At 37.6% G+C, this 17,713-nt stretch overlaps 1 protein-coding gene across 4 annotated transcripts in view; it reads right to left on the bottom strand.

The window, feature by feature from the left end:
• Nucleotides 1-2,901: 2,901 nt before the first annotated feature.
• Atp2c1 (ATPase secretory pathway Ca2+ transporting 1) overlaps nucleotides 2,902-17,713 on the bottom strand; it is a 115,813-nt gene continuing 101,001 nt past the window's right edge. For all 4 annotated transcript variants that reach the window (XM_041677404.1, XM_041677405.1, XM_041677408.1 and 1 more), the window contains 8 exons: nucleotides 16,472-16,522; nucleotides 15,266-15,432; nucleotides 13,732-13,800; nucleotides 12,080-12,196; nucleotides 10,368-10,515; nucleotides 9,825-9,920; nucleotides 6,511-6,652; nucleotides 2,902-4,740 (listed from right to left, as the gene is read on the bottom strand). In XM_041677404.1, coding sequence (XP_041533338.1) covers nucleotides 4,610-4,740; nucleotides 6,511-6,652; nucleotides 9,825-9,920; nucleotides 10,368-10,515; nucleotides 12,080-12,196; nucleotides 13,732-13,800; nucleotides 15,266-15,432; nucleotides 16,472-16,522 — 921 coding nt within the window. In that variant the 3' untranslated portion in view covers nucleotides 2,902-4,609. The remainder of the gene's footprint in view (nucleotides 4,741-6,510; nucleotides 6,653-9,824; nucleotides 9,921-10,367; nucleotides 10,516-12,079; nucleotides 12,197-13,731; nucleotides 13,801-15,265; nucleotides 15,433-16,471; nucleotides 16,523-17,713) is intronic.

The raw sequence follows: 17,713 nt of genomic DNA, 5'->3' as shown, positions 1-17,713 counted from the left end.
GAGGAGGCTAGAGAGGGCCTCGGCTGACACAGGACACAGAACTGGAGAACTGTGAGAGAGGAGGCTAGAGAGGGCCTCGGCTGACACAGGACACAGAACTGGAGAACTGTGAGAGAGGAGGCTAGAGAGGGCCTCGGCTGACACAGGACACAGAACTGGAGAACTGTGAGAGAGGAGGCTAGAGAGGGCCTCGGCTGACACAGGACACAGAACTGGAGAACTGTGAGAGGAGGCTAGAGAGGGCCTCGGCTGACACAGGACACAGAACTGGAGAACTGTGTGTGAGGAGGCTAGAGAGGGCCTCGGCTGACACAGGACACAGAACCTCACTGATCTGCTGCCACCACTTGTCAGAGCATGTCACTGTTGTCTGATGCTAATCCTGCTGTCCACCACACAGCAAACCAAACCACAGGACTCTGACTCAGAAACACAGTCATTCATTATCCCTGCCTCACCTAAGAGAATCTAACTACAGATACTAAAAAGGGGTACTACCAATGGTTCAGACAGGTGTTCCCAGCTTGTTGGCCTTAATAAAAAGATTCAATGTGGAGGCTCTGTAGCAAAGGAGACTACAAGGTTCGTACTTCCACTTTCTTAACGTATCCAGCTGCATGCTGTGTGAACTAGGTCAAACTTTAAAGAATCAAGTTATTTATTTTACTTGTTTTACTTGTATATGGGTATGTGTGTGGGCACAGGTGCTATGGTGCATACAAGATGGTCAGAAAGCATCCTGAGGAAGTCAGCCCTCTCTTTCTATCATGTGGGCTCTGGGGATTGAACTCAGACCCTTCAGGATTAGTGGTAATTTTTACCCACTGAGCCTTTCTGCCAGCTCACTCATTTTATTACCTCCAAGAAACCATGAGCTTCTCATTTCAAATGAGCCTGTATCCCACTAAAGCCTGCTCTGCTTTGATTACTATCTCAATAGCTCAAAAGCATGTCTTCCAGCATGCCACAGCAAACAAGTTCTGCCTGTCCTCAGCCCTTCACACTACAGACCTGTAGCCTTAGTAACAGAACTTCTGTGGGTCTCAATGTTCCTTCATCTCTCTACCAACCTCTCTTGGACACTCTACTGTCCAGCTGCAAAGGCCCACTGCTTCTTGGCTAGAACATCCCCCATTGAAAGATTTAATAATATGCCACTAGTCCTAGGACATTTCTTCAGCAAGACCCTTCCACAAAGTCATTTGTCTCCTTCACTCACTACTATTTTAGATGGTATATTTCACGCTGGTCTCCAGTGTGAATTAAAAGCTTCCTAGAAGAAGATACTTATAAATCTAACACTACAGCAGTATTTTTATGTAGGGATAAGTCCCACCCCTTAGGGGGCGTGTTCGCCTCGGGCTAATGTCTGCCTATAAATTTGGCGAGCATGCTCTGAGCTGTCTCTTCTGCTTTCCTGGTCTCCGCGGGAACGGTGGTTCTGTAAGTCTATTTCTACATTAAAACTATATTTATTTTTACAATCTGTCTGCATTTGTTTACGCCGCTACATTTTTAGAAAATTATGTCTGTCAATCAATACATTATCCATTATCAGCAATAAACAACTCTGACAACTATAAGCCAAAGTAAGACTATCAAACAAGAGTCTAACTGAACTCAATAGTCACATCAAATGCCAACTGAGTTCATCAGGATAATGTGTATGTTCAGTCACAGACAAGTGGGATTAGTATTTTATATCTTCATATGTTAGTGTACACATCACTTGCTATTTAGATCACTGAGCTTAGTCTGAAAAGCCACTTCAAAGATTTTCAGATGCTAAAGGGAAATGTGTGCAGTATTTAATGTATGAATTCTTTTAAAATAAATGTACAAAGATCACTATTAACATTAATAAAGTAGCTTTTAAACAGTTTGTATCTGCTTTTCCTGTCCAAGAAGTACTGATGGGCAAGAATGCCATTGTATTCCTAGTACATTCAGTTTACTAAATGAAAAACTGATCAATTTATCACACTTTTTGGATGAGTTATACAAGCCAAACAAACTGTACATACATTACCAGGCAACAGGCAGAAAGCAGTGTAATGTTAATTAATTCATAACCAGATAGTTACTGATGCTACTGACTCATCTCAGTGAAAATTTGCTTATGTACTACATCAGAGATCCAAAATTACAGCAACCTCAGAAAGATCACCATTTACCAGATGTACAGTGAGTGAGTGTAAAATGTGAAGAACAACATGTCTTATCCTCATGGAGGTAGTTAATGCCTTTGGATAGATCCCATACCCCGGGTAGGGGGCGGGGCGATTCCTTGGGTTGAGCAACTTCACTGTTACTTTGCCTCAGATCTCCAATACCTAGCACAGGTATGCTCAGACTTTATTTTTTTTTAAATATTTATTTGTTTATTATGTATACAATATTCTGTCTGTGTGTATGCCTGCAGGCCAGAAGAGGGCACCAAACCCCAATAATGATGGCTGTGAGCCACCATGTGGTTGCTGGGAATTGAACTCAGGACCTTTGGAAGAGCAGGCAATGCTCTTAACCTCTGAGCCATCTCTCCAGCCCCCTATGCTCAGACTTTAGCATTTGAGAGATGTCTACCTAAATGGTCCATTATGTCAAGGTCATTTCTTTTTTCTTTGAAGCTTAGCTACTATGGAATTGAATAACTTAAAGAAGTAGTCTTAATGGGGGTAAAAAAAAGATACAGCCAAGGACAAGAACTAGAACAAGGAGAATGAGTGAAAATTAACACAATGAAGTAATCCACACTAATCTGGACTAATAGAATTTAGAAAACTGAAATCTGAATCTGTATTACACACTTAATATTTTTTTCAAAACTATAAAAATTTCTGTGTCTTTCAGCATCCACAGACATAACTTTATTATTAACAGTACTAAGTGGGAAGTCATTAATGAACTTATGAAAAAAATCATTTTATTTTTATACTTCAAAAACCAAGTGAGAAGATAGGCACATTCATTTCATGAGTTATGTTCTCAACCTCTAATGTAAAACAAAGAAGACTGAATACGCACTCTAATGTATTTTTCAAGTCTGTAACAGAATGTAAAAACCATTATAAAATTTAGGTATGAGACATCAAACCTCTGAGAGTTGATAGGACAATGACATCATGTTCCATCTAATCAGACAGAACAATGTACATGACAGCTCGGCCTCAAAGAGTGAGAACGAAGAGCAGACGTTCTGGCTCCGTATACTCATGCTTCAGTAGTAAGGACTCAAACAACAGACTCCTCCTATCAGTAACAGCACATCAGTGTTAACATTCACCATTAACATTGAACAAGCTCAGGAACAGTTTATTCTGATAGGTTATGAAATACAAAACTTAACACTTACCTTTATTTTGTCAAGCTTTTATAAAAACTGATGGTATTACACAGAGCAAACCCATCAATCTCCAAAGCATGCCCAGTGAAATAGAAGACAGAACACAAACAAACAGTAGAAGGAACAGACTCAGGGTTGTGCTACACTCTAGGCCAAGGCAGCTGCCTAGAAAATTCAGAGGAGCAAGGCCAGCACAGGATCTCCCAAGTACACCCTGGTTCATATACTATCTATATGAGTTTGGGACTTTTTATTCTGTAAGTATAGTAGTCTATACTCTCTAAGAAATAGGCTTAAAAATATACATATGAAACAGTAATAAAGGTTAATTATTCAGCTGAAGTGTTTGATTTATGAGCAAGGAATGACAAAATAATATTGACAAAGTATATTTATATTAAAATAAAATGGAGACAAAGACGTGTTACTATAATCTGTCATAAATTCCAACCCGGCCTTGTTTTTTACTCTATGACTGTGTGTTAACTACAATTACTCTAACTGTAATACCAATGACAGCCCTGAACTAATTCTGCTAGAATTAAAAGACTCACATCTCTATGAAAAACAAAACAACTACAAAAAAACAACCATTTACACTTACAAAGAAGAGCAAACATTTACTTCAATTGCAGTATATGCTTTTCAGTCACAAGAAGAAAGAAAAGAAAGTGATCAGACAGTGGTCATATCTTGTGCAAAATAAAAAAAAAACGTAAAATACAAAAATGGTAGCACAAAGTATCAGTCTGCTTATATTGCAGGAAAAAGGTAACATGGGAGCTGAGATATGGCACTCCTGGCAATTTCTAAACCAAATAGAATGCCTTTGAAATGATTAAATTTATTTGTATATTAGTAAGAAAGCCCCACCACCATAAATAGTACAATATTTAAAAATAAAAAAAATATTTATATCCATCTAAGACAGACAGTGTATTTGTACATTAGAACTCTTTAAGTGCAGAAGGTGGTTCAGGTTTTGTCTTCTGTATTTTTAATTCAGTGTTTGCCCATATGTTTACAAAGTTCCACTCAATTGCAAAGCCAATTCAAATCAAGGATTATGTTATCAAAGCTGCATAATTTCATTTGGGACTACCAAACAGGTTAAAGGCTGAAATCAAGTCTTTAACATTAATGTTCATTTTTAGTCAATGGAAAGGTAAAAAGTCCTTAAATCTTCATTATCCTCTTGAACTTGCCCTTTTAAATGATCCTTGGACTGCAATTCCTAGTTTGCAAATTAAAAAAATGCAATATGCATCATACTTCAAGAAAAGACGATGATGTCGAACTCGCATTCTTCTGGATCTTTTCCCTGCTTCTTTCAACCTTCTTTATAATTTCAGACACAATGCACACTGACGAGGTAAGACCCAAAAGAAACAACAGATCTGCAAGAGAAAGCAAACTGAGATTTACAATTCTTACACAGCAGCAGCTTATGCATTAAAACACACTGTTTCAAGTATTTCATGTGGTAGAGACTATTTCTATGAACTAAAAATGCTGAGATAGAGGACAAGCAAGGTGGCCCATACGTAAAGGCCTTGCTAGCAAAGCTAGAGTACCCAGTTCAACCCAGAACCCACGAGGGAGGGTGTCCAGACCTCTGTGCGGGGCTGCAGCACAAGCGCCTGCACACAACACACACCAGTGATGAACCTTAGAACATGTATGGAAGGGAACGCTCAAATAAACTGCCCAAAGTCACACAGCTAACAGAGCAGTCAGAGCCAGAACCCAGATTCCAGGCCACCTCCTCTGAATCCTAAGTTCACATAGTGACTTTAATAGCAACATCAAGGGTTTCCTATTTGATAGAACAGGTCTTTCGCAAAGCACTCTTCAAGCAGTGGTACTGAGGCCTGACTGACAGTGCCTACCTAGTGTGAGAGTCACTGCATCTCTAAACCTAGGACTGTCTGTTAGTAGTCACACAATCTCTACTCTTATTTGTTTAAAAAAATGGATCTGTGCTTTGAAAATTCTGCTTTTTAAAAAGTGGAAGCAATATGAATATAGAATTAGAATATTAAAATTAAATTAGCTCAAATTTTAAGGTAAACAACTTATACCAAAAAAAATAGGAATCATAAAACTCACTTCATAAATACACAAATTAACTTTTAAAAAAAGTCTAAGAAATAGGGCAGGCACAAGCCTATAATTCCAGCACTCAGGAGGCAGAGGCAAGTGGATCTCTGTGAGTTCAGGCCAGCCTGGTCTACAAGAGCTAGTTCCAGGACAGGCTCCAAAGTTATAGAGAAACACTGTCTCAGAAGAAAAAAAAAAAAACAAAAATAAAGGCACATTTACAAATACACTCTCCACATACTTAAGAACATTAATTTTTGATGCATCTGATGGAGGTGGTTGTTTCTAGTGCTGAAGATAAAACCAAGGACTGCAAAGCGGTAGTGGCAATGCCTTTAATCCCAGCACTCAGGAGGCAGAGGCATGTGGATCCCTGTGAGTTCGAGGCCAGCCTGGTCTAGAGAGGATAGCAAGGGCTGTTACACAGAGAAACTCTACTTACATAGAGAAACACTGTCTTGAAAAAAACAAAACAAAGTAAAACAACAAAAAAAGAAAAAAACCAAGCACCTTAGCTTGCCAGCCAAACATCACCAGCAAGCTCTATAGCTAGCCTTGCACCATATACTTAATGCATATGAAAGAATAATAATTTCCACAGAAACATTATAAAAGTTAATGTCTCTTGGATCAAACTGAGATTTCATCAAGTAAGAATGTATGAGAATGGTGAAATATTAAATATTAAGTTTATTTAAAAATGACTAAGTTTTAAGAACAATTTGATTTAATATAAGCATAAGTATAGTTCTCTCATTTCATGAAAGAAATGTCCTGATTTTTTTAAATAAATTGAAATATAAACTACAATTAATCTACAACAGGTTTTGTGAGTTGCTGTATTTCAAAATCACCAAACATGATTTTATAACAACTGATGTAATAAATAAATAAATAAATAAATAAAAATGAGTTTTCCTCTGAATGTCCTGAAATGAAAACATTTCATTTGTTACAAGTAAAGGCAGTTGTTTTTCTATTTCCTATTTTAAAATAGTTTTTTATTATGATAAACACATGAGAAAATACAACAATCATCTATTGTACATAGACAGCATTTTCTTTACCCAGTATACTTAGGCTCTCGGTCTGAAAAACCTTCTGAAGTGGAGGGAAGTAAATAACAAGTAACTGTCCCATGATGGATCCAAGAACTGCATAGCAAAACATCTTATTACTGCAGAGTCCAATCTCAAACACAGACTTGGTCTGTTGAAAAATAGAGAGTTCTAATTATTCCACCCTGGTCATAGAAATGACACCATTATAGTTTGTTCAAGTCTAAATAATCGGTATCATTGGATTCTATCATGCCAACACCATAAAGACTAAAGGAAATTCTAATCCAACTTTTATTTTCCAAGGAGTTTATGGGGGGAGGGCAAAGAGATTCTAAGAACCAAAAGTAGTGAATGTCTGTAGCAAAACAGCATTTGTTGGCTCTGGCAGGACTCTGCACACATGTCAAGGATACTGAGCATGCACTCAAGCAGGTCTGACTGCATGGACAAGATCCAGCCAGTTAAACCCCAGCATGAACAAAAGGGTTCATGAAGCTCCAACCCTAGCTAGAAAGCTATGGACAACTGATTGCTGGGGGAAAGAGTAAGTTTTCTCCAGATAAACTAGCTATGCTCAGGAAGAGAGGCTTACAGTCATGTGTATATGGGCATCACGAAGCAGACTCAATGAGTATTTTAAAAAAAGAAAAAAAAATGAAGTGGGGAGGGAGCAATAAGGGAGGCTTTGGAGAGGAGGGAATAAGAAGCAGATCTGACCAAAACACATTATATGAACATATCAAATTCTCAAACAATAAAAAATTAAATTTAGCAGATTATATTTACTATATCTTTACATATATGTACATCACAATAATAGCCAATAAAGAAAGACCACTTTGAAAGGAAGAGGATATAAAAAGTTGGAGAAAGGGTACATAAGAGGGACTAGAGGGAAGAATGGAAAGAGGAAAAGAGGTAATTACATTCTAATTAAAATTAAAGAAAAAATTGCACACTGGGGAGTTTAGATCCCCACCCACAACATGAAAAGCCAGGACTGAGTACTGGCTATAATCTTAGCCAGCCCCAACAGGTGGAGACAGGTAGATCTCAAGGGTTCCTGTAGGTGGAGGCTGCTTTTTCATTCCCATCCACCCAGATCCGAAATAATCACACAGAAACTATATTAACTGCAACACAGTTTGGCCTACTAACTTAGGCTTCTTGTGAACTAACTCTTACATCTTAAATTAGCCTATTTCTATTATTCTTTGTATCTCCCCAAGGCTGTGGCCTATCGGGTAAAGTTTTGGCGTCTATCTCCTTGGTAGCAACATGGTATCTCCCTGCCTGACTCCAAGGCCTTCTCTCTCTCTCTCTCTCTCTCTCTCTCTCTCTCTCTCTCTCTCTCTCTCTCATACACACATCAGTTCACTGGTCAACAATCTCACTAATCTGTGAGTTCCAGTTTCAATGAAAGGCTGAACAAACAAACCATCAAACAAAGATATACAGTGAGGTAATCATCTCAAAAAAAAAAAAAGAAACAAAGGCAAAAGCAAAAGGACACTTACTAAGAAGCTTCAGTTATAAAAATGAGTCCATAAAAAGAAAAATACTTGAGTACTTGCGGTGCTTTAAATAAGAATGGCCCATAGGCTCATATACTTGAATGTTTAATCACCAGTTTAGCACTACTTGAGAAGGATTAGGAGGTATGGCTTTATTAGGAGAAGTGTGTCACTAGGGGTGGGCTTTCTGTGCGTGTGTCCCTGCCCCCCCCCACTATTTATGGATTAGGATGTAGTCTCAGCTATTCTCCAGGACCATACCTGCCATGCTCTCTGTCATGATTAAGAAGGAACTAAGTCTGAAACTGTAAGCAAGCCTCCAACTGAATGTTTTCTAAAAGTTGCCTTGGTCGTGGTGTCTCTTCACAGCAAGAAAACACAGACTAAGATAATACCTCCAAAATATTCATAAATTTTATTCATATTTTGTGAACTCTTTTCTAACCATTCACTAAAGTAGACAAACTCAAACACTTTCTCAACAAAAACACCTAATTATGTGTATATGAAAAAGGTAAACCACCTTTCACATAACAAACACAAGTACTAGTTTCTAAAACAAGTAGTCTAAATTAGTGATAAATCACTGTCCTTGGAAAGTTCTAGTATAATAGATGCTAACAGATATAGTCAAGGACTCATTAAGGGTTAAGGCTTTCAAGCCAGGTAGTGGTGGTGCATGCCTTTATTCCCAGCACTCAGGCTGCAGAAGCAGGCAGATCTCCATGAGTTAGAGGCCAGCCTGGTTCACAGAGCGAATGCCAGGACAGGATCTAAAGCTATAGAGAGAAACTCTGTCTTGAAAAACAAAACCAGGGCAGGGCAGGGGGGCACTAAGGCCTTCAAAGGGTAAAAGACTCCTAGAAGTCAAAGAGAAACCAGAGTGTATAAAGCTTTGAAGCTGCAGTGAATGCCGTGTACACAGAACTGGTTTTCAAGGACACTATGCTCTCAGGAGGACCAGAGGTTCTGGTGCTGGCACAGCATTCTTTATTGAAATGGCAAACATAGTTTAATGTAGAACATGGGAAGAAAAAATAAGAATCTAAACGTTGACACAATGACAGATGTAAGGAACAATAAACTGTCCTTTTAACAAGGCTTTCTAAAATGAGACTAATATTATCTTTACAGCCCCGTGAGGTTTGTCCTATGTTCAGATATTGTACTGACTGGTTTTGTATGTCAACTTGACACAAGCTAGAGTCATCAGAGAGGAAGGAGCCTCAGTTAAGGAGATGCCTCCATGAGATGCAGTTGTATCACATTTTCTCAATCATTGATCAATGGAGGAGGGCCCAGCCCATGGTACGTGGTGCCATCCCTGGGCTGGTGGTCCTGGATTCTCTAAGAAAGTAGGCTAGGCAAGGCATGGAGAACAAACTAGTAAACAGCAGCAACTCCCCTCCCCCATAATCTCTGCATCAGCTCCAGCCTCCATATTCCTGCCCTGTTTGAGTTCCTGTACTGAATTCCTTCAGTGGTGAAAAAACTGTAGAAGTATAAGCGTTTCCTACCCAACTTGCTTTTTGGTCATGGTGTTTAGTTGCAGCAACCGGCACCCTATCTAAGACAGATGTTAGCCTAAAGCTACTCTATAGCTATAGCTAATAACTGAAGAAAGACCAGATCTCCTCTGAGATCAAACCCCATCCTTATTGTTGACCATAGACCATCTCTATAGTAAAATGTGTGGTGCTGTAATCTGTGGCTACAAAATCAAAGCTAAAATATTTATAATCTGTCTACTTCTTATAAAAGGGTTCTTCTCAAACAGGTGAACTAGATAAGACCATTTAAGCATACCTGAGATCTGGAACTCAGTGCATTGAACATGTCAAAAAACACAAAGCAAGTGAAAGTCATTGTTGTGTCTCGTGGTGTTATCACATTGTCTCGAAGCTGCCAAGAAGAAAGACAAAATGACCTCTTTTCCCCCTCTTTGTGGCAGAATAAAATGGATAAACATTAACATTACATGTTTTCAAAATGAAATAGCTTCCGTCCAAACAGGACACTTAAAAACTATCTGAATTTTCTATAAACCACTTAGTGAATAAATACAGTCTACATGAAAGTTAAAAAATCTCTCATGGGCTAGGTATCAAGAAATTAAAATACTGGCACTATTTAACACAGCCATGTAAGATTTTGTTTTCTGATTTTCCCAAATTTCCATCCACATGATACTTTACTATATACTTAATGACTTTAGATTATAATTCCTTAACTTGTATTTTTCAATCAGATGGCTCTTCACTTGCCAAACATCTGTACAACACACCAAAAAAAACTAAGAATCCTACTACAGAGACACATGGTAACACAGCAGTTTATCAGTGAATATACCTCTCGCCAGAAGACAAACAAAGTCCCACAAACAATGATTATTGATGAAACAAGTATTTTAAGTATCAAATTTTTTGTCAAAATGCTGTCCTTCCAGTTTCGAGGAGGTTTGCGAATGACGTCTTTATCCACTGGCTCTACTCCAAGGCTTAAAAACAGAAAACAAAGTACTTTGAAATGTTTACACTCACTTTCATAGTCTAACTAGCTTCAATCATCTAGTAAACTAAATGTTTTCTTTTAAAAATAAAATGTTGAATATAAAGAAAATACTCGCCATGATTATTTGAAAACCATCACTGTTGGACATGCTGATAGTACTAACTACTAGCAAGAAGAAGGAAGGGAAGGTAAGAAGGAAAGGGAGAGAGGGCAGGAAGGCTACTGATTTTGTCATCTTCTGAATTCTTACACTTATGCTTTGGGCGAGGTATGACAGACAATTGATAGCCAACTTTCAAAAGACCATCCAATTTCATTTACATATAAATTGATTTTTCAAATCCATAACCTACCAAGGAAATGATATAGTTCATGCAAGCATGTTTTTGATTAGAAGGATTTACTGGGATGACCATGACAGATATCACCCAATTACCATACTATTAAAAACGACACTGAAATATTTGAACATGTATTTTAGCAAGGCTCTTAAACAAAATTCAGATATAAAACTTGGAGAGATGGTGTTGATGCAGTATTATGAAAGTATCCCCTTTGTACTAAGAGCCTGGAACTTCTGCCAGACTTCAGCAGAGTTAACAATACACCTTGAGGTAACCTAACAACTGCTATCCTACTATGTACTCAGCATGTATAACCTGCATTTAAGAGAACAGTAACAAAACCAATCTTGTCTTAGACTTCCCATGTAATCAACTTTTACAGTTTGAGCTAATACGTAGCTGTAATCTTCAGTTACATACTTTGCAATGCTCCGACCCAGAGTAATGCATATGTGTTTTCATGTGTATTATAACCATTTGCTGGAAACAGCAAATAAGCTGAAAGCAACCTTATAAAATGAATATCCATAAATGCTAGACACACATTAGGATATTGCTTGATAGTGTCTATTATCCGGGTCAGTTGGAGTAAGTGACTTAATTCCTTATAAAACTCTAGTTAAAATTGCTGTAAAGTATCCACCTTTCCTTCCACATGTGAAGCGTTCTGTGCTGTTCAATAAGAGCCCTTTATTAGGGACAGATATAACAAACACAGATACACAGCACACAATACAACTTTCAGGCAAGTAGAGATTCTCAGATTCATACATCTGTCATAAAACAGAAGACACAGGAAAAATGAAGAAGGAATGTAAATACTGGCTTGCTCTTGGTTAAATAACAATGACGGGGGGGGGGTGATTCCTTCCCATAGTGCAACATCAATGCATTGGTGGTGATCAAGTTTATTGTTAATGTGTTCAAACTGACTGTAGAAAATTTCTCCATTATATCCAGTTCTGTCCAAAAAACAAGAAAGAATTGCAATTATTCCATGATCTGTTTGGACCCAAAAGCTGGCACCTCAGACAATGTAAACAATCAGATCTATGCTGAATGAATGGGCAATCAAAGAGAACAAATGATATGCAGACATGACAATTCCTAAGAAGCATGTTGCTGGAAAGTGTACATGATGAAAGTTTGATAGATCTTATTCACAGCTGCCTTCTCTTTTCAGTTCATCCATGAAGAAACTCTTACCTCTGAGCTGGCGGTCCATCCATAATAATATTGATCCACAAAATTTGCATTGCATTCAGAGGGTTAGGAAAGTTCATTAACGTAGCCAATGAGATTAAAGTTAATGCTGCTATACTCCTGTTGAAAAAGAGTCATTTAAAAATTAGCACAATAAATTTTATACATTTTATTAGCACTTAAGCCTCATATTACTAGGGCTGGGAAACCAGCTCAGCTGGTAAAATATTTTCTGAGTAAAAGCCTGAGAACCTGAGTTTAGATCCTCAGAACCAAAGGTGAAAAGCTAGGGGCAGTGGTGCACAGCTGCAATCCCAGTACTGGGGACAGAGAGACAAGAAGGTCCCAGAAACTTGCTGGAGGAGCAGAATGGTTAATCAGTGAACCCAGGTTCAGTAAAGACATATCATCAAAAATTAAGGTAGAAGATGACTGAGAAAAACATCTAGTGTCAATATCTGGGCTCCACATGTAAGTACATACATGTGTACACAGAAATAGGTACATTAACGAACATATTCACTACATAAAAAAATCATGTTCTACATATTTTAAAGAAATCCTATTAATTCAACTGAGCTATGCTTCATTCATATAAATATTTTGTTAAGAAACTAAGGGGAATTTTTGAAAGTGAGTCTGATTCTGCAGCTCAGGGTCTTGCTGTATCGACTGGGCTGCCTCAAACAACAATCTACTTGGTCTCCCAGGTGATACAATAAAAAATGAGAGCCACCTATCAGGCAAGCTAAGAGTATTTTAACAGAGGACTTTTCTAAAAAAAAAAAAAAAAAAAAAAAAATTCTTATGCAACAACAACAAAAATACAAAGACCTCCTAACCCTGACAGAGGCTCTCACCTAAGTAATACAGACCAGGCCTCTTGAATTCTCCTGCCTCAGCCTTCTAGAATGCTGGGATTACAGATGGGCCACCAAGCCCTGATGAAAGGAAGGATTTTTTAGACCTACCACAAAATCAGCTTCAAAAATATTTAACAACCTTGACTAGAGAAAACCTATTTTATTTTTAGAAAAAGATACCAAGAAACATTACTGAGATTTGACACAACCCCTTTTAGATTTCAGAACCAATTAAATAAATCCCAAAGGTTTATGCAAGCATCCTTTACTTGGGAGTTGGTCGGGTTGCAGGATCTCCTTCAAATGCAAGGTCCCAGTCACTTACATAAATGGCGAATATAAAATGACAAAATATCTACCTATTATTTACACATTTCCTATTATATACTTTAAATCATCCCTTTGAGAGCATCTAATATGACCTAAACGGTATGTTCATAGTTGCTAATACTTTTTTCTTTTTAGAAAACTACTTATAAGCAATCTTCAAGAATATAAGTAGGGGGGGCTGGAGAGATGGCTCAGCAATTAAGAGCATTGCCTGCTCTTCCAAAGGTCCTGAGTTCAATTCCCAGCAACCACATGGTGGCTCACAACCATCTGTAATGGGGTCTGGTGCCCTCTTCTGGCCTGAAGGCATACACACAGACAGAATATTGTATACATAATAAATAATAAATAAATACTTAAAAAAAAGAATATAAGTAGGAAGTTTCTAGACATTCTGCTCAAGTTTTACTTCTCAAATAATTTCTCTAGAAGACCCATTGGCAAAAGTTCTTGCAAACTTACGTGCTCAGTTGAAATCTAACAAAATTCTTAATGTTATTATAAATGCCTTTACCCTCTTCAATTGCAGACCTGAAATTTAAAAATAATGAAATAAGAAACTAACACATAAAATATACCCATATGAAAACATTTTAAAACTAAGTTTCCAAATAAATAATAATTAGCATGTTTTAAAAAATTTATTATTAGGTAAGAGTAGGAAAGATGGGTTTGTTTTGTTTTTCAAGATAAGAGTTTCTCTGTGTAGCCCTGGCTGTCTTGGAACTCACTCTGTAGATCAGGCTGGCCTAGAACTTACAGAGATATACTTGTCTGTGCCTCCCCAATGCTGAATTAGAGGTGTATATTACCACCACAGCCTGGCCCAAACTCTTACTCTTAAAAAAAAAGAAAAAAGAAAAAAGGTTGGCTAGAAAGATGGCGATGGCTGAGCATTGAGAGGGGCATGCTGCTCCTGCAGAGGACCTGGGTTCTACTTCCAGGACCATGTCAAGTGGCTCACAACCATCCGTAACTCCAGTTTGTGGAGGAATACCACCTCTGGTCTCCAGAGACACCTGCACCATTATGTACAATCATACATGTAATTAAAAATAAATCTTAAAAAAAAAACATGTATTATCTCTCTCCACACAAGAGAGATTTCTATATATTTCTGGTAATAAAACAATGACATTCTATATCCTTCATAGCTCACTTTTCTTAGGAGGTTAAATTAAAACATGTGAAAAATTAAATGGCAGTGAGTTATATAATAATTATGAAATTTATTTATTGTTTCTATCTAACTATGAAGAATTTAAAGATATGGTATACAAAAATTTACTTAGGAATTCTCGGATTCACTTGGTTGAGTATAGGGAAAGGTGAATTCTTAAAACAACTGCATTCTCCAAGATTTTTAGATAAATGGGGGACGAAAACATCACTCTTCTTGCAAAAAGTTGGCATATGCAGAGTCCTGTGCTTCAAAGTGAACCCCTTTAGGCCATATTTGGATGATAAAGCCTGGCGGGACTCACTAGAATTCATCACTGTGGGGAGTTATGGACAGTGGGATTCACACGATCTCCCCCACTAGCATTAATCTGGAGTCTCAATCAACTGAAAACATGGACTACCAAAGGCATTCGGGGATAAGGTGCTGTCTCATGAAAACGAAGGGCAATAAGAACACTCACTAATATATAAAAATATTCATGAATGTGAACTTAACTTTTAATGCTGCATATATGTCTCCCATAAACTCAACCTAACTAAAATAAAGACTCTGCAAGAAGGGTCACTGTTGTGCCATCATTCTATGCCCAGAAAAACATGGCATGTGGCTGTCACTCAGTAAATACTCCTTAAATGAACAGTCTTCTCATTTATTATGTGTGTTCCACTGACACAAATAATTTTCTCTTGAACTACATAAAACAAGATTCTCCAAAACAAAATCATGTTTTAGTTTGCCCAATCCTGCTAATTCTTTTCAAACTGAATTATCTGAAGGTAAGATGCATGTAGGCAAGGAAAACCAATGTCTCACATTATTGTTTGAAAGTCATCATCCACCAAGATCATGTCTGCAGCCTCTTTGCAAACATCTGTGCCAGTCTGGCCCATGGCAACTCCAATGTCTGCAGCCTTCAGAGCAACGGCATCATTTACTCCATCTCCTGTCATGGCTACAACTGACCCATTCTTCTGGAGAGACTAAGAGGGCCAGAAAAGAAGAGCAGAGAGAACTGTTCTGATTTTTTGAAATTATATAATAGGATAAGGAAATATTATCAATCACTTTTCACATAATTAAGAATAGAAAAAAATACATAACCACTTTTTTGGTCAACTTAAATACATCAAAGTCTTTATAAAATAAATCTTAGAAAATACTGTTAATAGCATTCCCAAGCAAGAGAAATGTATATCTGAAGTGTGACAGTCAACTATATAATGGTTCGTAATTAGGGGTATTTTCATTATCCAGAGACCATCTAACAACGTTTGGTGGCATTTTGATTATCTTAAGTTGTAGGATGGCACTGGCATCTACTGGATAGGAGCTAAGGATGATACTAAACATTCTAGAATACTCAGGAGAGCCCTATCAGTCCTACCTACAAATAACCCATCCTAAGATATCAACAACCTCAAAACTCAGAAGTTCTCAACTATACAATGTCTGGCTACTATATGTAACAATTAAATCGGCTTATCTGTTGGATAAAATTCCAGTTGATTTATACAATTAAACAGAACATAAAAATATTCCAGGAAATGATGCATACATACAGCAGGTGGTGCTAAAACATTGCTAATGCCTGGTGACATGCAAGTGGTATTGGTGTTCAACACACTAATCACTAATTTGTGGAGCATGCTATCTATTGAAAACATAGCTTGGTTAGTGAACTGATGGAAATAATAAGCTTTCTTGATACTGCTCACTCTTATAAAACATCTTTCTTACACTGACACAGTGTCTATCACTATTCACGCTGGGATGATTCGGCTATGCATCCCTGCCATATTACACTTCTACACTCTGTTTAAAGAGGCTGTACTGGAAAATGCTTTATAGCTTTCTTCTATGTCTTTATATGCCAATCATCTATTTTAAGGTATAACTCTTAAAGAATTATACCTGTTTTGTCTCATAATACCCTAAAACTTTGCCATACTCACGAACAAAAGACAAAGTAGCATCATTTTGTAAAGAGAATTCAAAATAATTTAGTTTTCAGACACCCACCTTAATAATTTTCATCTTGTGTCTTGGGCTTGCTCTGTAAAATACTGCGACCTGTTAAAACACAGATACACTAAAAATCTCTGATGCTAACAAGTGCCAGTGTTTCTAAGAAACATTTTTAACAATTTAGTTTGGCACAAAGGCTGAAATTAGTTAATGCCATTTATGTGCCAAGATACCTACCTTGTGCAGGGATTCAATCTTTACCAAAGAAAAGGGTATATTCATCATAAGAAACACATAATCTAAACATGTGTGTCCTCACAACACTAGTGTACAACAGGAACTGCTTTTCTCTTTGGTGTGTCTCAGAGAAGAATGGCTGCTTCCCAATGTCTGAGGGGCTATTTTCACAGTGTGATGTAGGCGCCCCCTCTTGATCTGGAATAATGCATAAGCCTCTCTTCAACTGTAATTCAAAGCTACTTAATGATCACAATTATTTCTTCATAACTCTTCTGTGTAATCCTATCACCATGCCAAATGCCAGCCAGAACAGTGAGTCTTGTACCCTTAACTTTCACCTTGTTTTGGTAACATTGCCAGCCCTTATACCTCTCTCACACAGTCCCAGTAGGGAAGTGAGAAAGGGGAGCTTCATGGCATCCTCCTTCATAAAACCAGTTATGAGTGTCACATCAGTTCATACTTCTCACTAACTGTAAGCATCCATATTGCAAATCATAAATAATCCTTTGAATTTTGTTATTTGTTTCTCAGTCTAGCAAAAGGGAGCAGCAGTGACTAAAGAACAAAACATAACCACTGTGGTTTGGAAGTAGAAATGAGGAGAGAGGAGAACAGACAGTGGAAAGCTGCATTATAAAAGAAAAGAATACAGGGAAATACTGGGGTTGGGAAAAACACCAAATAAAAATCCACAAAAGGCCTCCACATTTTCAGGAGGACTCTTCAAGGGCATTTCATTCTTCTTCTTAGCACTGCTCTGGGAACTGAACTTGTGGTCAGCATTCACAGTTCTTTAGAATGGCATAAACTGACAGGGTGAGATGGGGAAAGGAAGTCAGGGAGAAAATAGGAAAACATTAAAAAAGAGGTTGATGAAAAAAGAGATTGAAAGATTAGAACAACCTGTCACAGTCCTCAAATCTAGGAGACTTCCTACTGATGTACTGGATAAACTGTAGGTGAACTACAGAAAATGAAACCATGAGTGTGAGGATTTGTTAACAGAGTAAACAAAAACAAGTACTAATATCAAAAACAGAAAACAGAATGAAC

Source organism: Microtus oregoni, unplaced genomic scaffold (assembly GCF_018167655.1).
Source record: "Microtus oregoni isolate MIOR12 unplaced genomic scaffold, Mior012 000028F_ref0000031, whole genome shotgun sequence".
In the NCBI taxonomy this organism is placed as follows: domain Eukaryota; kingdom Metazoa; phylum Chordata; class Mammalia; order Rodentia; family Cricetidae; genus Microtus; species Microtus oregoni.
Note: the sequence above shows the minus strand (reverse complement) of the source record. Positions and strands in the feature narration are given on the sequence as shown.